This window comes from Oncorhynchus mykiss, chromosome 4 (assembly GCF_057628025.1).
Source record: "Oncorhynchus mykiss isolate SJ-2025 chromosome 4, ASM5762802v1, whole genome shotgun sequence".
Taxonomy (NCBI): Eukaryota; Metazoa; Chordata; class Actinopteri; order Salmoniformes; family Salmonidae; genus Oncorhynchus; species Oncorhynchus mykiss.
The window spans coordinates 80,389,858-80,406,863 of NC_143025.1; the positions used below are offsets into that span (position 1 = coordinate 80,389,858).

At 41.7% G+C, this 17,006-nt stretch overlaps 1 protein-coding gene across 1 annotated transcript; it reads right to left on the minus strand.

Moving 5' to 3' along the window:
* Positions 1 to 3,024: 3,024 nt before the first annotated feature.
* LOC110522491 (thyroxine 5-deiodinase-like) lies at positions 3,025 to 6,852 on the minus strand. The gene has a single exon (XM_021600922.3). The coding sequence runs from the start codon at positions 4,438 to 4,440 to the stop codon at positions 3,637 to 3,639; it is 804 nt and encodes a 267-aa protein (XP_021456597.2). The 5' UTR covers positions 4,441 to 6,852; the 3' UTR covers positions 3,025 to 3,636.
* Between the last annotated feature and the right edge of the window lie 10,154 nt (positions 6,853 to 17,006).

Consider the following 17,006-nt stretch of genomic DNA (forward strand, 5'->3'; position numbering starts at 1 on the left):
ATAGCTAATCATGTTTTCAGAACATCTAATAATTTTTGCAGTACACCTAATCATGTTTGCAGTACAGCTAATCATGTTTGCAGTACATCTAACCATGTTTGCAGTACAGCTAATCATGTTTGCAGTACATCTAATCATGTTTGCAGTACATCTAATCATGTTTGCAGCACACCTAACCATGTTTGCAGCACATCTAATCATGTTTGCACCACATCTAATCATGTTTGCAGCACACTTAATCATGTTTGCAGCACATCTAACTAATCATGTTTGCAGCACATCTAATCATGTTTGCGTAACACCTAATCATGTTTGCAGCACATCTAATCATGTTAGCAGCACATCTAATCATGTTTGCAGCACATCTAATCATGTTTGCAGTACACCTAATCATGTTTGCAGTACACCTAATCATGTTTGCAGTACATCTAATCATGTTAGCAGCACATCTAATCATGTTTGCAGCACATCTAATCATGTTTGCAGTACACCTAATCATGTTTGCAGTACACCTAATCATGTTTGCAGTACACCTAATCATGTTTGCAGTACACCTAATCATGTTTGCAGTACACCTAATCATGTTTGCAGTACATCTAATCATGTTTGCAGTACATCTAACCATGTTTGCAGCACATCTAATCATGTTTGCAGTACATCTAATCATTTTTGCATCACATCTAATCATATTTGCAGTACAGCTAATCATATTTGCAGTACAGCTAATCATGTTTGCAGCACATCTAATCATGTTTGCAGTACATCTAATCATGTTTGCAGCACATCTAATCATGTTTGCAGTACATCTAATCATGTTTGCAGTACATCTAATCGTGTTTGCAGCACATCTAACCATGTTTGCAGTACATCTAACCATGTTTGCAGTACAGCTAATCATGTTTGCAGTACACCTAATCATGTTTGCAGCACATCTAATCATGTTTGCAGTACATCTAATCATGTTAGCAGCACATCTAATCATGTTTGCAGTACACTTAATCATGTTTGCAGTACACCTAATCATGTTTGCAGTACACCTAATCATGTTTGCAGTACACCTAATCATGTTTGCAGTACACCTAATCATGTTTGCAGTACACCTAATCATGTTTGCAGCACATCTAATCATGTTTGCAGTACACCTAATCATGTTTGCAGTACACCTAATTATGTTTGCAGTATAGCTAATCATGTTTTCAGAACATCTAATAATTTTTGCAGTACACCTAATCATGTTTGCAGTACATCTAATCATGTTTGCAGTACATCTAATCATGTTTGCAGCATATCTAACCATGTTTGCAGCACACCTAACCATGTTTGCAGCACATCTAATCATGTTTGCACCACATCTAATCATGTTTGCAGCACACTTAATCATGTTTGCAGCACATCTAACTAATCATGTTTGCAGCACATCTAATCATGTTTGCAGTACACCTAATCATGTTTGCAGCACATCTAATCATGTTTGCAGCACATCTAACTAATCATGTTTGCAGCACATCTAATCATGTTTGCAGTACATCTAATCATGTTTGCAGTACATCTAATCATGTTTGCAGTACATCTAATCATGTTTGCAGTACATCTAACCATGTTTGCAGTACATCTAATCATGTGTGCAGTACACCTAATCATGTTTGCAGTACGTCTAATCATGTTTGCAGTACACCTAATCATGTTTGCAGTACATCTAATCATGTTTGCAGTGCACCTAATCATGTTTGCAGCACACCTAATCATGTTTGCAGTACATCTAATCATGTTTGCACTACACCTAATTATGTTTGCAGTATACCTAATCATGTTTTCAGAACATCTAATAATTTTTGCAGTACACCTAATCATGCTTGCAGTACAGCTAATCATGTTTGCAGTTCATCTAACCATGTTTGCAGTACAGCTAATCATGTTTGCAGTACATCTAATCATGTTTGCACCACATCTAATCATGTTTGCAGCACATTTAATCATGTTTGCAGCACATCTAATCATGTTTGCACCACATCTAATCATGTTTGCAGCACATCTAATCCTGTTTGCAGTACATCTAATCATGTTTGCAGTACAGCTAATCATGTTTGCAGCACATCTAATCATGTTTGCAGCACATCTAATCATGTTTGCAGCACATCTAATCATGTTTGCAGCACATCTAATCATGTTTGCAGTTCATCTAATCATGTTTGCAGTACAGATAATCATGTTTGCAGCACATCTAATCATGTTTGCAGCACATCTAATCATGTTTGCAGCACATCTAACTAATCATGTTTGCAGCCCATCTAATCATGTTTGCAGTACACCTAACCATGTTTGCAGCACATCTAATCATATTTGCAGTACAGCTGATCATATTTGCAGTACATCTAATCATTTTTGCATCACATCTAATCATATTTGCAGTACAGCTAATCATATTTGCAGCACATCTAATCATTTTTGCATCACATCTAATCATATTTGCAGTACAGCTAATCATTTTTTGCAGTACAGCTAATCATATTTGCAGTACAGCTAATCATTTTTGCAGTACAGCTAATCATATTTGCAGCACATTAATCATTTTTGCATCACATCTAATCATATTTGCAGTACAGCTAATCATATTTGCAGTACAGCTAATCATGTTTGCAGCACATCTAATCATATTTGCAGTACATCTAATCATGTTTGCAGCACATCTAATCATGTTTGCAGTACATCTAATCATGTTTGCAGTACATCTAATCATGTTTGCAGCACATCTAATCATGTTTGCAGCACATCTAATCATGTTAGCAGCACATCTAATCATGTTTGCAGCACATCTAATCATGTTTGCAGCACATCTAATTATGTTTGCAGCACATCTAATCATGTTTGCAGCACATCTAATTATGTTTGCAGCACATCTAATCATTGCAGCCTAATCAATGATTGAACTTGCACATGAAGTGTGCAAATAGTATTGAAAAGATTTGACTGACATAAATAGGCCTTGACCTATGTGACAGTAAGACGCTTTCAGGAGTCAATAGATCAATGTGTTCTAACATTTTATTACAAATATTTGTTCAGTAAAATATACACAATTTACAGAACATTTTGTTGAGGACATTGCTAGTCGCCAAGTACTCTAGTATCAAATAACATCAGTATCAGTTTCCTGGTTTAAAACCCTTTCAAAACTGAACTTCACAACAACACTAGAGTAAAAGGTATTAGCCTTTCAGACACACACACACACACACACACACACACACACACACACACACACACACACACACACACACACACACACACACACACCTTCAAGGTAGAGCCATAGAAAAATAAAGTGATCATAATCAAATGATGCTCAAACTGAAATGAGTCAAAATGTTGCAGAGGTTCAAATCAACAGGACATATCCTTACAAAAACAAAGAACCAAACAAAAAATGAGGAACAAGACAGCAGAACTGCAAAGCCTATCATGCCTTTTACATCATAATAAACATGTCAAATGTCTGTCTGCGTCCTGTTATAACGCTTCTGAACCAAAACAACATGTAGAGGCATATGTGCAGTGTGTCAAGAGTTTGTAGCAGCATCTGAATACTTATTTGATGTGTGGACACTTTACGCGCCGCAGGTAATGGTTATCTTTAAGTTAAACGTGGACCACCACTGTTCTGGAATTCTCCAAATCGTTCCGGTATTGCGCGAGCCAGTTCCTCAACTCTGATATCCGGTAGCCCTCTGGTCCTCTGGCCCCCTGATACACGACCCGCTCATCCCTCAGGATATAAAGTCTCTCAAAATAGGCTCCATACGCCGCGTTAGACGAGTTGTCCATATTATCCACCACCACGTTGCTGCCGGGCACCTCAGAGTGCATCAGCTGAGCGGCTTTCAGTCTGTCTTCTAGACAACAGTGCTTGGGTATCTGGTACGGCGCATCGGAGCTCACCCAGCCGTCAGAGGGATGCGCCTCCTCGATGTATACAAGCAGAGAGTCAGCGATGTCCGCGTACTGGCTCGCGACGCGCTGAAACGCGGCCAAGCGCGTCATAAACGGTGGTCAGGAGCAACTACCGAAGTTGAGGATGAGAGGTCTCCTCCCTTTCACATAGTCCAGGACTCTGACCCTGCGCCGGTCCTTCAGCTGCACCACCTCTGTGTTGGGCGCGATACATCCAAGGTGTGCTGATTTGAAAAAGTCTAATTTTTGTCCATACCACACGGCTCTGAGCGACTCCAGGGTGAACATCTTGTTGGAGTCGGAGACGCAAACGGGCGGGTCATCGCGGCTGCTTCCCTGCTCCCTCATCTTCAGCAGCACCTTCCTCCTGATGCACAGGAAGTCCAGTAGCCACAGCATCAGCGCTGCCAGGAGGAACCGGGGCAGAAAAACCAGACAGAGGGCTGCGTGTTTCAGGGCCCGCACCGTCAGGACACCTGCAGTCTCCTGCATCTCGCCCTGACGATTATATCCGGCCGGCAAGACAGACAGGCAGGCAGGCAGATAGAGACAATGGTATCAGTCACCTTTTCCCATCTGTTTTCAGCCTCTGCCTATCAGAGTTGTGCTTTTTATAGGAGCAGCAGGATTTGAATGAAAAAAACAACCCGCCTCCACAGCTAGTGCCGCCCTCTCACATGGCGGGGATTACCTCCAGTCAACTCTCACCGGTTCTCATGGGAGAGGGGGAGAGAGAGGAGAAAGAGAGAGGGAGGGAGAGATAAATAGAGACTGTGTGTGTGTGTGTGTGTGTGTGTGTGTGTGTGTGTGTGTGTGTGTGTGTGTGTGTGTGTGTGTGTGTGTGTGTGTGTGTGTGTGTGTGTGTGTGTGTGTGTGTGTGTGTGTGTGAGGGAGAGAGGAACACGGCCGCGGGTCCGTTTTTTTTGCGGACTCGTCACGTCATAACTGGCACTTATTTCGGGGTGAATCAATGTAGTTACCGGTAAATGATCTCCAAATGGAGAAATAGCATACTTTACAACACCTGTTTGTCGGAAAGGGATGTCTAAGGAACAAGGTGAAATTATATATGGCACAAATGTACTCAGAATTCACACATTTGGGGCACAAAAACATAGCCACCTCTTTTCAAATCAAGCATGACGATGAAGACTGGACTCTGGATGCCTATATTTTGTGATTAAGATAAATGAGACTGTTGTGATCCTTTTCAGAAGAAATACGCATTTCATGTTCATGCTGTTGCATCGGGAAGATATTGAAGAGTGCCTAAATGGGCCAAGAGCAATTAATTATTTTTTGTTGACAAATTTGAACGCCTGCCCAATCTTTAAATGTATTCAAGGCCTGTTAATGACTTGTCTCACGAAACTAGGTTCATTAAAACATGACAAGTCTTAAAAGCTTTTTTATCTGTGTATTTCAGCCCATGGGTTTTACATTCACCAAATCATTTCACACTAGACGGCGCTCTCCCATACCAATGATGTGCAGTGCGCATTGGGCACCTTAAAAAAAAACATCGGTTATTTGAGGTCAGTATCCTACTCTCTCTCTCTCTCTCTCTCTCTCTCTCTCTCTCCTTTCCCAATGCGACTCTTTATTACCCGATTCCTTCACAGAGCAATAAGATTACTCAGCCCTATAGAACTGGGCTAATCAATAATATCCGTTAAGTGATGTTACAGACAAGGGAATGGATTATCCAGTTATTGCGCTGAGGAACTAATCAATCATACGTGTCTGGTCACAAGAGGTGTTGAATAATCGGACCAAATAATTTAGGAAACCTATAAGCCTACATAAAAAATACTGACCTTTTTATTTCCATGAACTGATTCCGACTCGCATATAATGTGATGAAATAACTCATTCAAGTAGGAAAATTAGGGCTAGAATGTGCTGATTCGTGTCGAGGTAAAAACTATACAAAACGCAATTCTCCTGCACTCAGTATGTACAGTATGATAACATTCTTTATTGCTAATCAACAATGGTTGATATAACTTTGTTATGAGGTCATGACATTTTGATTAGACAAAAGTTGGTAAGATAGAGAGAGATGCAGTATGTTGATGATGCGGATAGTGCGTGACCTCCGCTTTGCAAGCGTCATTACGCGCTGGGTGCGTTTACTCCGACATATATACAGGCCTATAATAATCTCTGTTAAATTGTATGGAATCAGGACCTGTTTCAATTGATCTCCATTTAAAACAGCCGTTTTCAATTCTAACCAAATTCGACATATCTAATGTATGTAAGGTACTGAATTTCAAGAACATATTCAATTACAAAGACCATGGAGATTTTTCGAAATCCTCAAAGCAGGGCAGTGATTGGTAGATTGGTAACACCAACAAAGAAGACATTGCATATCTCTTTAAGCATTTAGTAAGTTAATAATTATGCTATTAATTATTATGCTAATAATTATGTATTAAACCACCCAGACACAACAAAGATGCAGCCAACCTACTGAACTGAGCTGCAAGACAAGAATGAAAGTGCTCAGGGATGTCAACATGAGGCCATTGGTGTTACTAAAACAGCTACAGAGTTCAATAACTGTGATGGGAGTAAAAAAAGAGGATGGATCAACAGCATTGTAGTGACTCCACAATAGTGACCTAAATGACAGAGTGAAAAGGAGAATACAAACATACAGAATACAACTATTCTAAAACATGCACCCTTCATGCAACAAGGCCCTACAGGCACACTGCAACAAAAAAAAAAAAAAACATTTTGAAGGGGTAGTGGCTGCATCATGGTATGTGTATGCTTGACATCTGGAATGACTGGGGAGTTTTTCAGGATAAAAATAAATGGGATGGACCTAAGCACAGGCAAAATCCTAGAGGAAAACCTGCTTCAGTCTGCTTTCCACCAGACACTGGAGACAAATTCACCTTTCAGCTGGACAATAACCTAAAACAAAAGGCCAAATCTACACTGGAGTTACCTGAAGCCACTCCTGCATTGTCTTGGCTGTGTGCTCTGGGTTGTTGTCCTGTTGGATGGTGAACCTTTGCCCCAGTCTGAGGTTCTGAGTGCTCTGGAGCAGGTTCTCATCAAGTAGCTCTCTGTACTTTGCTCCGTTCATCTTTCTCTCAATCCTGACTAGTCTTCCAGTCCCTGCCGCTGAAAAACATCCCTACAGCCTGATGCTTTCACCACCATGCTTCACTGTAGGGATGGTCCCAGGTTTCCTCCAGACATGATGCTTGGCATTCAGGCCAAATAGTTCAATCTTGGTTTCATCAGACCAGATAATCTTGTTTCTCATGGTCTGAGAGTCCTTAGGTGCCTTTTGGGAAACTCCGAGTGAGCTGTCGTGCCTTTTACTGAGGAGTGGCTTCCGTCTGGCCATTGTACCATAAAGGCCTTATTGGTCGAGTGCTGCAGAGATGGTTGTCCTTCTTTCAGTACTAGAGTAATTTTCCGATCCCTTGATTGGGTAGACAACATGTCAGTTCATGCTACAAGAGCTCTGATAGGTTAGAGGACGTCCTCCAGAAGTGGTCATAATTACTGTGTAAGTCTATGGAATGGGGTGAGAACCAAAAGCATCCTAGGTTTTGTATTGAAGTCAATGTACCCAGAGGAGGACGGCAGCTAGCTGTTCTCCGGCTACCCCATGGTGCTACTCTACAGATTATTGAGGCTATTGTAGACCTTCATTGTAAAATTATATAACAGTGTGTTTTAATCAATTATTTGGTGACATGAATATATTTAGTATATTTTTATTTAAAAGGATAACTTTTTCAATGTTTTACCATTTTTATGAAATTCACTGAGGAGGATGGTCCTCTCCTTCCTCCTCTGAGGAGCCTCCACTGATGCAATGGTGTAATAATGTTATATGATGCACTGTTTTATCTTTTGTTTAATACTGTATGTAATGTAAGTTCCTTAATGTGTTTGCACCCCAGGAAGAGTAGCTGCTACCTTGGCAACAGCTAATGGGGATCCCTAATAAATACAAAAATACACTGTTCAAAGGCACATCTTTTGTCTTGCCTATTCATCCTCTGAACGGCATACATACACAATCCGTGTCTCAATTGTCTCAAGGCTGTTCTTAATGTTTTGTACACTCAGTGTACACAGGGTAATTAGTTCAACATCCCATTGTTTTCAGTCCCTGAATAATTTATGCCAATAGAGTTAACCTCGTAATAATGCATTGTTGTGTCATTTTAGAGTTGGAGATTGACACATCTGCATGTTGCACTTTTCCTTTTTCAATAAACAATGCTATATTTTTCTAGGAGGTTTTTGGAGGCCTATGCATAGTCTCGTCCACCAGCCGTCTCTCTCTTAAGCCTGGGGACGAGGTTAGTCTATACATAAAACTTTTAGATATTTTAAATGTATGACTCTAGACACAGGCCTGCTATGAACAGTATCAGTATCACATAATCAAACAGTATCACATAATCAAATAGAAACCTCCAAAGGTGTCTGTTTGGTTAAGAGAGGGGATGTTGCTGATCTTGTTAATTGATCTTGTTAATTGATCTCATGTGGCAGATGTGCTTTTACAAACAACACTTAGTTGCCTGACAAACCAAATGGGACATTGTTTACTAACTCACAAGTGCTATAATCCTGGGTTACAGCTCAGGCTAATGCGGTCTGGACTTCTGAAGAAGACCCGGGTCCCTGCACCAGTCTGCTACATTGGTACCTGAGAGGTGGATAGGTGAAGAGACTTGGTGAACACACAGGCACACTTGCTAGAACCGTTTGAATCCAGAGAAAACAGAGGTCAGAAGCGAGTAAGCCTGTGAACAGGGTCGACAGGGTCAAGTGGCCTAAGGAATAATTCAGTGAATGTTCCTGAGTGGTGACATGAATCTACTTGAAAAAATATGGCAAGACTTGAAAATTGCTGTAGCCATGATCCCCTACATCTTGACAGCGATTTGAAGAATTTTGAACAGAATTATGGGCAAATATTGCACAATCCAGGTGTGCAAAGCTCTTAGTGACTGACCCAAGAAGACTCAGAGCTGTAATATCTGTTTATATACAACAATCGGGATGTGCCCAGCAGGCTCTGTCCATTATTCTTTATCATTGAGATGGAGTCAAGCTAAACCAGACATCTTTCTGTGTCTCTGTGTTCCTGGGTTCTGTGACTGTCACACTCTTCAACTCCTAACACGTCCAGTAGAGCCTCAAGTAGCCCTTCATCACCCCTTATAGACCTAGTTTCAACACAAAAGAGACGTGTGTAAAGTAAACAACTTAAACTCTTAATCTCTCTCACACACACACACACACACACACACACACACACACACACACACACTCACACGCACGCACGCACGCACGCACGCACGCACGCACACACACACACACACACACACACACACACACACACACACACACACACACACACACACACACACACACACAATAATTCAATGGCCACAGTTGCTGTTTCACATTCTCAGAGATCCCTCTGGCTGAATGCTAAGGCTTTTTGATATGTGTGCCTGGCCTGACTCCTTGTTTTTTTAAATTTATTTTATGTCTTGTGCCACTTTTTAATTTGCTGCTGTGGCTCGTCAGTGAATGTGTCACTACGAGCTGGGTGCGCTTGATCTCCATTTCAAACAGCTGTTTTCAATTCTAACCAGATTGGATATATCTTAACATAGGCTAATTTGTTCAACGTGCCATTATTTTCAGCCCCAGAATAATTCATGCCAATAGAATTAAGGTGGTAATAATGCGTTGTTGTGTCATTTTAGAGTTGGAAATGTACACATCTGCTTGTTGCGTTCTCTCTTCTCCACTAATAGGATGGTTTATGTTTGTTTGCACTTTTTGGAGGCCTATGCATAATCTCATCCACCAGAGATTCTCTCTTGAGCCTGGGGATGAGGCTAGTTTATACCTAAAAGTTGTAGATATTTTTTACTTTATGTACTAACTCACAAGAGTTATCCTGGGTTACAGCTCAAACTAAGGCAGTCTGGACTTCTGAAGAAGACCTGGGTCCCTGCACCAGTCTGCTACATTGGTTCCCGTGATCCAGATTATGCATTTGTTCTTAACTGACATGCCTAGTTAAATAAAGGTACATTTTTTAAAATAATTATACAGTTATGTATTTTTTGGGGGGTGGCAGGTAGTCTAGTGGTTAGAGCATTGGGCCAGTAATCAAAAGGTTGCTGGATCAAATCCCAGAGCTGACAAGGTAAACATCTGTCTTTCTGCCTCTGAACAAGGTACTGTTCCCTGGTAGGCTGTTATTGTAAACACTATTTTGTTCTTAACTGACTTGCCTAGTAAAATAAAGGTTCAATAAAACAATGGCACAGATGCTAGGTTTACTGCTGAGAGAGAAGGAGAGAGGTGTTTCCTTGAACTACAATGCCTTATTCCACTTATTCCACGTTTTGTTGTGTCACTGCCTGAATTCAAAATGGATTAAATCTTAATTTTTTTACTCATCTACACACAATACCTCATAATGACAAAGTTAAAACTTATCATACCTCATGTACATACATATACAGTGCCTATGGAAGGTCTACACCCTCCTTGGATTTCTACACCCACGCTTCCTAGAACCGTTTGAGTCCATGGAAAGCAGAGGTCAGTAGCGGGTCAGCCTGTGAACATGCTGGCAGGGTCAAATAGCCTAAGGGATGATCCTATAGTCTCTTAAGCTCTGCCAAGTCTACTAAATGTTTTACACAGCAATTATAATTACCCACTCACCATGTTTACACCACAGCTTAAATGGCAGCTTAGTTTCAAAGTACATCCTATCTCTCTGGTCAGCGAACATCCTATCTCTCTGGTCAAAGTACATCGTATCGTTCATTCTGATTTTGTTTGTTTATTATTATCAGCCCTGGTATCTAGATGTCAGTCAGGCTGCTTGAACTGAGGGAGTGGACGATGTCACGATTCTGCTTACGTACTGTGATCAGGATGTGACTGCAGGCTCTGTCCATTGTTCTGTATGATTGAGAGGAAGTCAAACTAAACCAGCCAACTTTCTGTGTCTCTGTGTTCCTGGATTCTGTGACTGTCACACTCTTCAACTCCTAACACGTCCAGTAGAGTTTGAGTTTGAGTGCCCAATTTGAGTGCCCGGCCTGACTCCTTAATCTTTCTTCTTTTTTTGCTCCTCTAGCTGGTCAGTGGCCTCAGCCGTGAATGCGTCCTTACGCACTTGGTGCGCTTACACCGACCAGACATATAGGCTTATAATAATCTATAGCTTTATTAAATTGTGGGGAATAAGGACGTGTTTCAATTTGGTCTCCATTTCAAAACTTTTTTTCAATTCTAACCAAATTAGGGGTGGAAATACTTTAGGTGTCCTTAATGCGCCCCAATATTTCAGTCAGCACAACTAGGGATATTTAAGACTGACCAAAAGTCTTAGCCGTATTGTAATGCACACAGTAGCCTTATGTACATCACCAATGTTTTCTTAATGTATCACAAGCAGCAAAACAGACAGACATGCCCCTTTTTTTTTTACTTTTATGGGACATTATTTTTGTCCAGCTTCTGTGAAAAGTTTGGTCATGAAAGGTGGTCAGTGGCTGTAGGAAGCCTGCTTAGGAACATTACCTTACTAATTTTTGTTCATCATTTTCATCAAACTTCCATTTTCCTCTATTGGACCTAACTGTCAAATCATGGGAATTCTGATCACGTGGTCTGTGGTGATGAATCTGCTTGTAGGCTTTATGCCTGTTTGTTTGTTTGCCTGAAAGTCACTGCTGGCCATATCAACGGCCATGGTAGGCTAAAGCTACGGATATACATTTGGTAGCAATACAGTAAGTGGACATTCCCCCTTTCTCTTTATAGTGGATATTTTTCCAGCTCCTGTGAAAAGTTTGGATGTGCGTAAAACCCTCCATACTCCTATTTGACATCTGTACACATTTAAGGAAAGTTAGTGCCCTCAGGCCTGGAGGGAAGCAAAAATCATACTGTTACCCCAAAATAACAAAGAAACCTTTACTGGTTGAAACAGCCAACCAATCAGCCTGCTACTGACCCTTAGTCATCTTTTGTAAAAAAAATGTGTTTGACCAGATACAATGCTACTTCACAGTAAACAAATTAACAACGGACTTTCAGCACGGTTACTCAACATGTACGGCACTAACACAAATAACTGATGATTGGCTGAAAGAAATTGACAATAAGAAGATTGTGGGAGCTGTTTTGTTAGACTTCAGTGCAGCTTTCAACGTTATCGATCATAGGCTGCAGCTGAAAAAATGTGCAGCACCAGTCAACAGCTGACACACCTACTCATTTCAGGGTTGTTCTTTATTTGGACTATTTTCTACATTGTAGAATAATAGTGATAGTAATAGTTTCAAGTAATAGTTTCAACTATGAAATAACATATATGGAATCATGTAGTAAACAAAAAAGTGTTAAAGAAATCAAAATATATTGTAGGTTCTTCAAAGAAGCCACCCTCTGCCTTGATGTTAGCTTGCACACTCTTGGCATTCTCTCAACCAGCTTCATGAGGTAGTCATCTGGAATGCATTTCTATTATCAGGTGTGATTGGCAACATTTCGTTAATGAGTTTGAGCCAATCAGTTGTGTTGTGACAAGGTAGGGGTGGTATACAGAAGAGAGCCCTATTTGGTAAAAGACCAAGTCCATATTATGAAAATAACAGCTCAAATAGGGAAAGAGAAACGACAGTCCATCATTACTTTCAGACAAAGTCTGTCAATCCGTAAAATTTCAAGAACTTTTAAACTTTCTTCAAGTGCAGTCACAAAAACCATCAAGCGCTTTGATGAAACTGGCTCTCAAGAGGACCGCCACAGGAAAGGAAGACCCAGAGTTACCTCTGATGCAGAGGATACGTTCAATAGAGTTAAATGCACCTCGGATTGCAGCCCAAATAAATGCTTCACAGAGTTCAAGTAACAGACACATCTCAACATCAACTGTTCAGAGGAGACTGTGTGAGTCAGGCCTTCATTGTTAAATTGCTGCGAAGAAACCACTACAAAAGGACAACAATAATAAGAAGAGACTTGCTTGGGCAAAAAAACACGAGCAATGGACATTAAAATGTGAGATTTTTGGTTCCAACCGCTGCGTACTTGTGAGGCGCAGAGTAGGTGAACGGATGATCTCTGCATGTGTGGTTCCCACCATGAAGCACGGAGGAGGAGGTTTGATGGTGTGGGGGTGCTTTGCCGGTGACACTGTCTGTGATTTATTTAGAATTCAAGGGAAACTTAACCAGCATGGCTACCACAGCATTCTGCAGCGATGCGCCATCCCATCTGTTTTGCACTTAGTGGGACTATAATTTGTTTCTCAACAGGAAAATAATCCAACACACCTCCAGGCTGTGTAAGGGCTATTTGACCAAGAAGGAGAGTGATGGAGTGCTGCATCAGATGACCTGGCCCCACAATCACCCGACCTAAACCTAATTGAGATGGTTTGGAATGAGTTGAACCGCAGAGTGAAGGAAAAGCAGCCAACAAGTGCTCAGCATATGTTGGAACTCCTTCAAGACTGTTGAAAAAGCATCCCAAGGTGTAAGGGCTGTTTGACCAAGTTGAGAGAATGCCAAGTGTGCAAAGCTGCCATCAAGGCAAAGGGTGGCTACTTTGAAGAATCTCAAATCTCAAATATATTTAGATTTGTTTAACAGTTTATTTTGTTTTCTACATGATTCCATATGTGTTATTTCATAGTTTTGATGTCTTCGTTATTATTCTACAATGTAGAAAATAGTAAAAAATAAAGAAAAACCCTTGAATGGCGTCGAAACTTCTGACTGGTACTGCATATATAAAAAATGAAAGCATTGTATTTGGGAAAAGTAATTCGCTACAGCCTAAACTGAATCTAAATCTTAGAATAAATAATGTGCCAATTGAATAAGTTGAGGAGACTAAGCTGCTTGGAGTAACACTAGATTGTAAACTGACACGGACAAAACATGTTGATGGGTAGAGTTCTGTCCACGATAAAGAGCTACGTTTCTTCCTTGACAATCAACTAAAGTCCTACAGACCTTTGTTTTATCACACCTGGACTACTGACCAGTTTTGTAATTTTTTTATTTAACCTTTAACCTTTATTTTTTACTAGGCAAGTCAGTTAAGAACAAATTCTTATTTACAATGATGGCCTAGGAACAGTGGGTTAACTGCCTTGTTCAGGGGCAGAATTACAGATTTTAACCTTGTCAGCTCTGGGATTCAATCCACCAACCTTTCAGTTACTGGCCCAATGCTCTAATCACTAGGCTACCAGCCACCCCACAGTTAACGGTCAAGTGCCATGAAGAACAGAGCAGAACTTCCTGGCCCTTAAATGTACTCTGGGGGCTAATATCAATAACATGCATGTCAGTCTCTCCTGGCTCAAAGTAGAGGAGCGATTGACAGTGTCGCTGCATCGCTACTTGCAATCTCCTGCAGAGTTCTGTCATATTATCCAGGTCTGTGCCCAAACAATTCGATCTTCTACTTCTAAAAATCCACCTTTTCAGAAACAAGTCTCTCACTGTTTCCGCTTGCGATAGACCACCTTCTGCCCCCAGCTGTGCCCTGGACACCTTGGACGCCATATTTTGCACCAGCAGCATACCACCCTGCATACCACTGCTGGCTTGCTTCTGAAGCTAAGCAAGGTTGGTCCTGGTCAGTCCCTGGATGGGAGACCAGATGCTGCTGGAAGTGGTGTTGGAGGGCCAGTAGGAGGCACTCTTTCCTCTGGTCTAAAAAATATCCCAATCCCCTAGGGCAGTGATTGGGGACACTGCCTGGTGCCGTGTGCTGTCTTTCAGATGGGACATTAAATGGGAGTCCTGACTCTCTGAGGTCATTAAAGATCCCATGGCACTTATTGTAAGAGTAAGAGTGTTAACTCCGGTATCCTGGCTAAATTCCAAATCTGTCCCTCAAACCATCATGGTCACCAAATAATTGGCTATTCCCCAGGTTGTTGCTGTAAAATGAGAATGTGTTCTCAGTCAACTTACCTGGTTAAAAAAATATATATATGCATTGATTGCCCCCATCTATCTTCAGAGTTCTTGCTGTTAGGTGACCTAAGCTGGGACATGCTTAACACCCCTGCCATCCTACAATCTAAGCTTGATGCCCTCAATCTCACACAAATTATCAATGAACCTACCAGGTACAACCCCAAATCTGTAAACACGGGCACCATCATAGATATCATCCTAACCAACATGCCCTCCAAATACACCTCTGCTGTCTTCAACCAGGATCACTGCCTCATTGCTTGGGTCTGTGGTAAAACGACCACCCCTCATCACTGTCAAACGCTCCCTAAAACACTTCAGCAAGCAGGCTTTCTAAATGACCTCGCGCAGGTATCCTGGAAGGACATTGACCTCATTCTGTCAGTAGAAGATGCCTGGTTATTCTTTAAAATTGCTTTCCTCACAATCTTAAAAAAAACATGCCCCATTCAAAAAAAAAGTAGAAGCAGGAACAGATATAGCCCGTGGTTCACTCCAGAGCTGACTGCCCTTGACCAGCACAAAAACATCCTGTGGCGTACTGCATTAGACTCGAATAGCCCCCGCGATATGCAACTTTTCAGGAAAGTTAGGAACCAATATACACAGGCAGTTAGGAAAGCAAGGGCTAGCTTTTTCAAACAGAAATTTGCATTCTGCAGCACAAACTCCAAAAAGTTCTGGGACACTGTAAAGTCCATGGAGAATAAGAGCACTATTGCAACCCCTATTACTAGCCTGTTCATCCTCTCTTTCATATCATCTGAGATCCCCAAAGATTGGAAAGCTGCCACGGTCATCCCCCTCTTCAAAGGGGGAGACACTCTAGACCCAAACTGCTACAGACCTAAATCTATCCTACCCTGCCTTTCTAACGTCTTCGAAAGCCAAGTTAACAAACAGATCACCAACCATTTCGAATCCCACCGTACCTTCTCCGCTATGCAATCTGGTTTCCGAGCTGGTCATGGGTGCACCTCAGCCTCGCTCAAGGTCCTAAACGATATCATAACCTCCATCGATAAGAGACAATACTGTGCAGCCGTCTTCATCGACGTGGCCAAGGCTTTCGACTCTGTAAATCCCCACATTCTTATCGGCAGACTCAGTAGCCTTGGTTTCTCAAATGACTGCCTCACCTGGTTCACCAACTACTTCTCAGACAGAGTTCAGTGTGTCAAATCGGAGGGCCTGATGTCCGGGCCTCTGGCAGTCTCTATGGGGGTGCCACAGGGTTCAATTCTCGGGCTGACTCTTTTCTCTGTATACATCAATGATGTCGCTCTTGTGATTCTCTGATCCACCTCTACTCAGGCGATACCATTCTGTATATTTCTGGCCCTTCTTTGGACACTGTGTTAACTAACATCCAGATGAGCTTCAATGCCATACAACTCTCCTTCCGTTGCCCCCAACTGCTCTTAAATGGAAGTTAAACTAAATGCATGCTCTTCAACCGATCCTACCAACACCTGCCCGCCCGTCCACCATCACTACTCTGAACGGTTCTGACTTAGAATATGTGGACATCTACAAATACCTAGGTGTCTGGTTAGACTGTAAACTCTCCTTCCAGACTCACATTAAGCATCTCCAATCCAAAATTAAAACTAGAATCGGCTTCCTATTTCACAACAAAGCATCCTTCACTCATGCTGCCAAACACACCCTCGTAAAACTGACTATCCTACCAATCCTTGACTTCAGCAATGTCATTTACAAAATAGGCTCCAACTCTCTACTCAGCAAATTGGATACAGTCTATCACAGTGCCATCCGTTTTGTCACCCTAGCCCCATATACTACCCACCACTGCGACCTGTATGCTCTCGTTGGCTGGCCCTCGCTTCATATTCATCGCCAAATCCACAGGCTCCAGGTCAACTATAAGTCTTTGCTAGGTAAAGCCCCACCTTATCTCAGCTCACTGGTCACCATAGCAGCACCCATAGCAGCACGCACTCCAGCAGATATAGTTCACTGGTCACCCACAAAGCCAATTTCTCGTTTGGCCGCCTTTCCTGC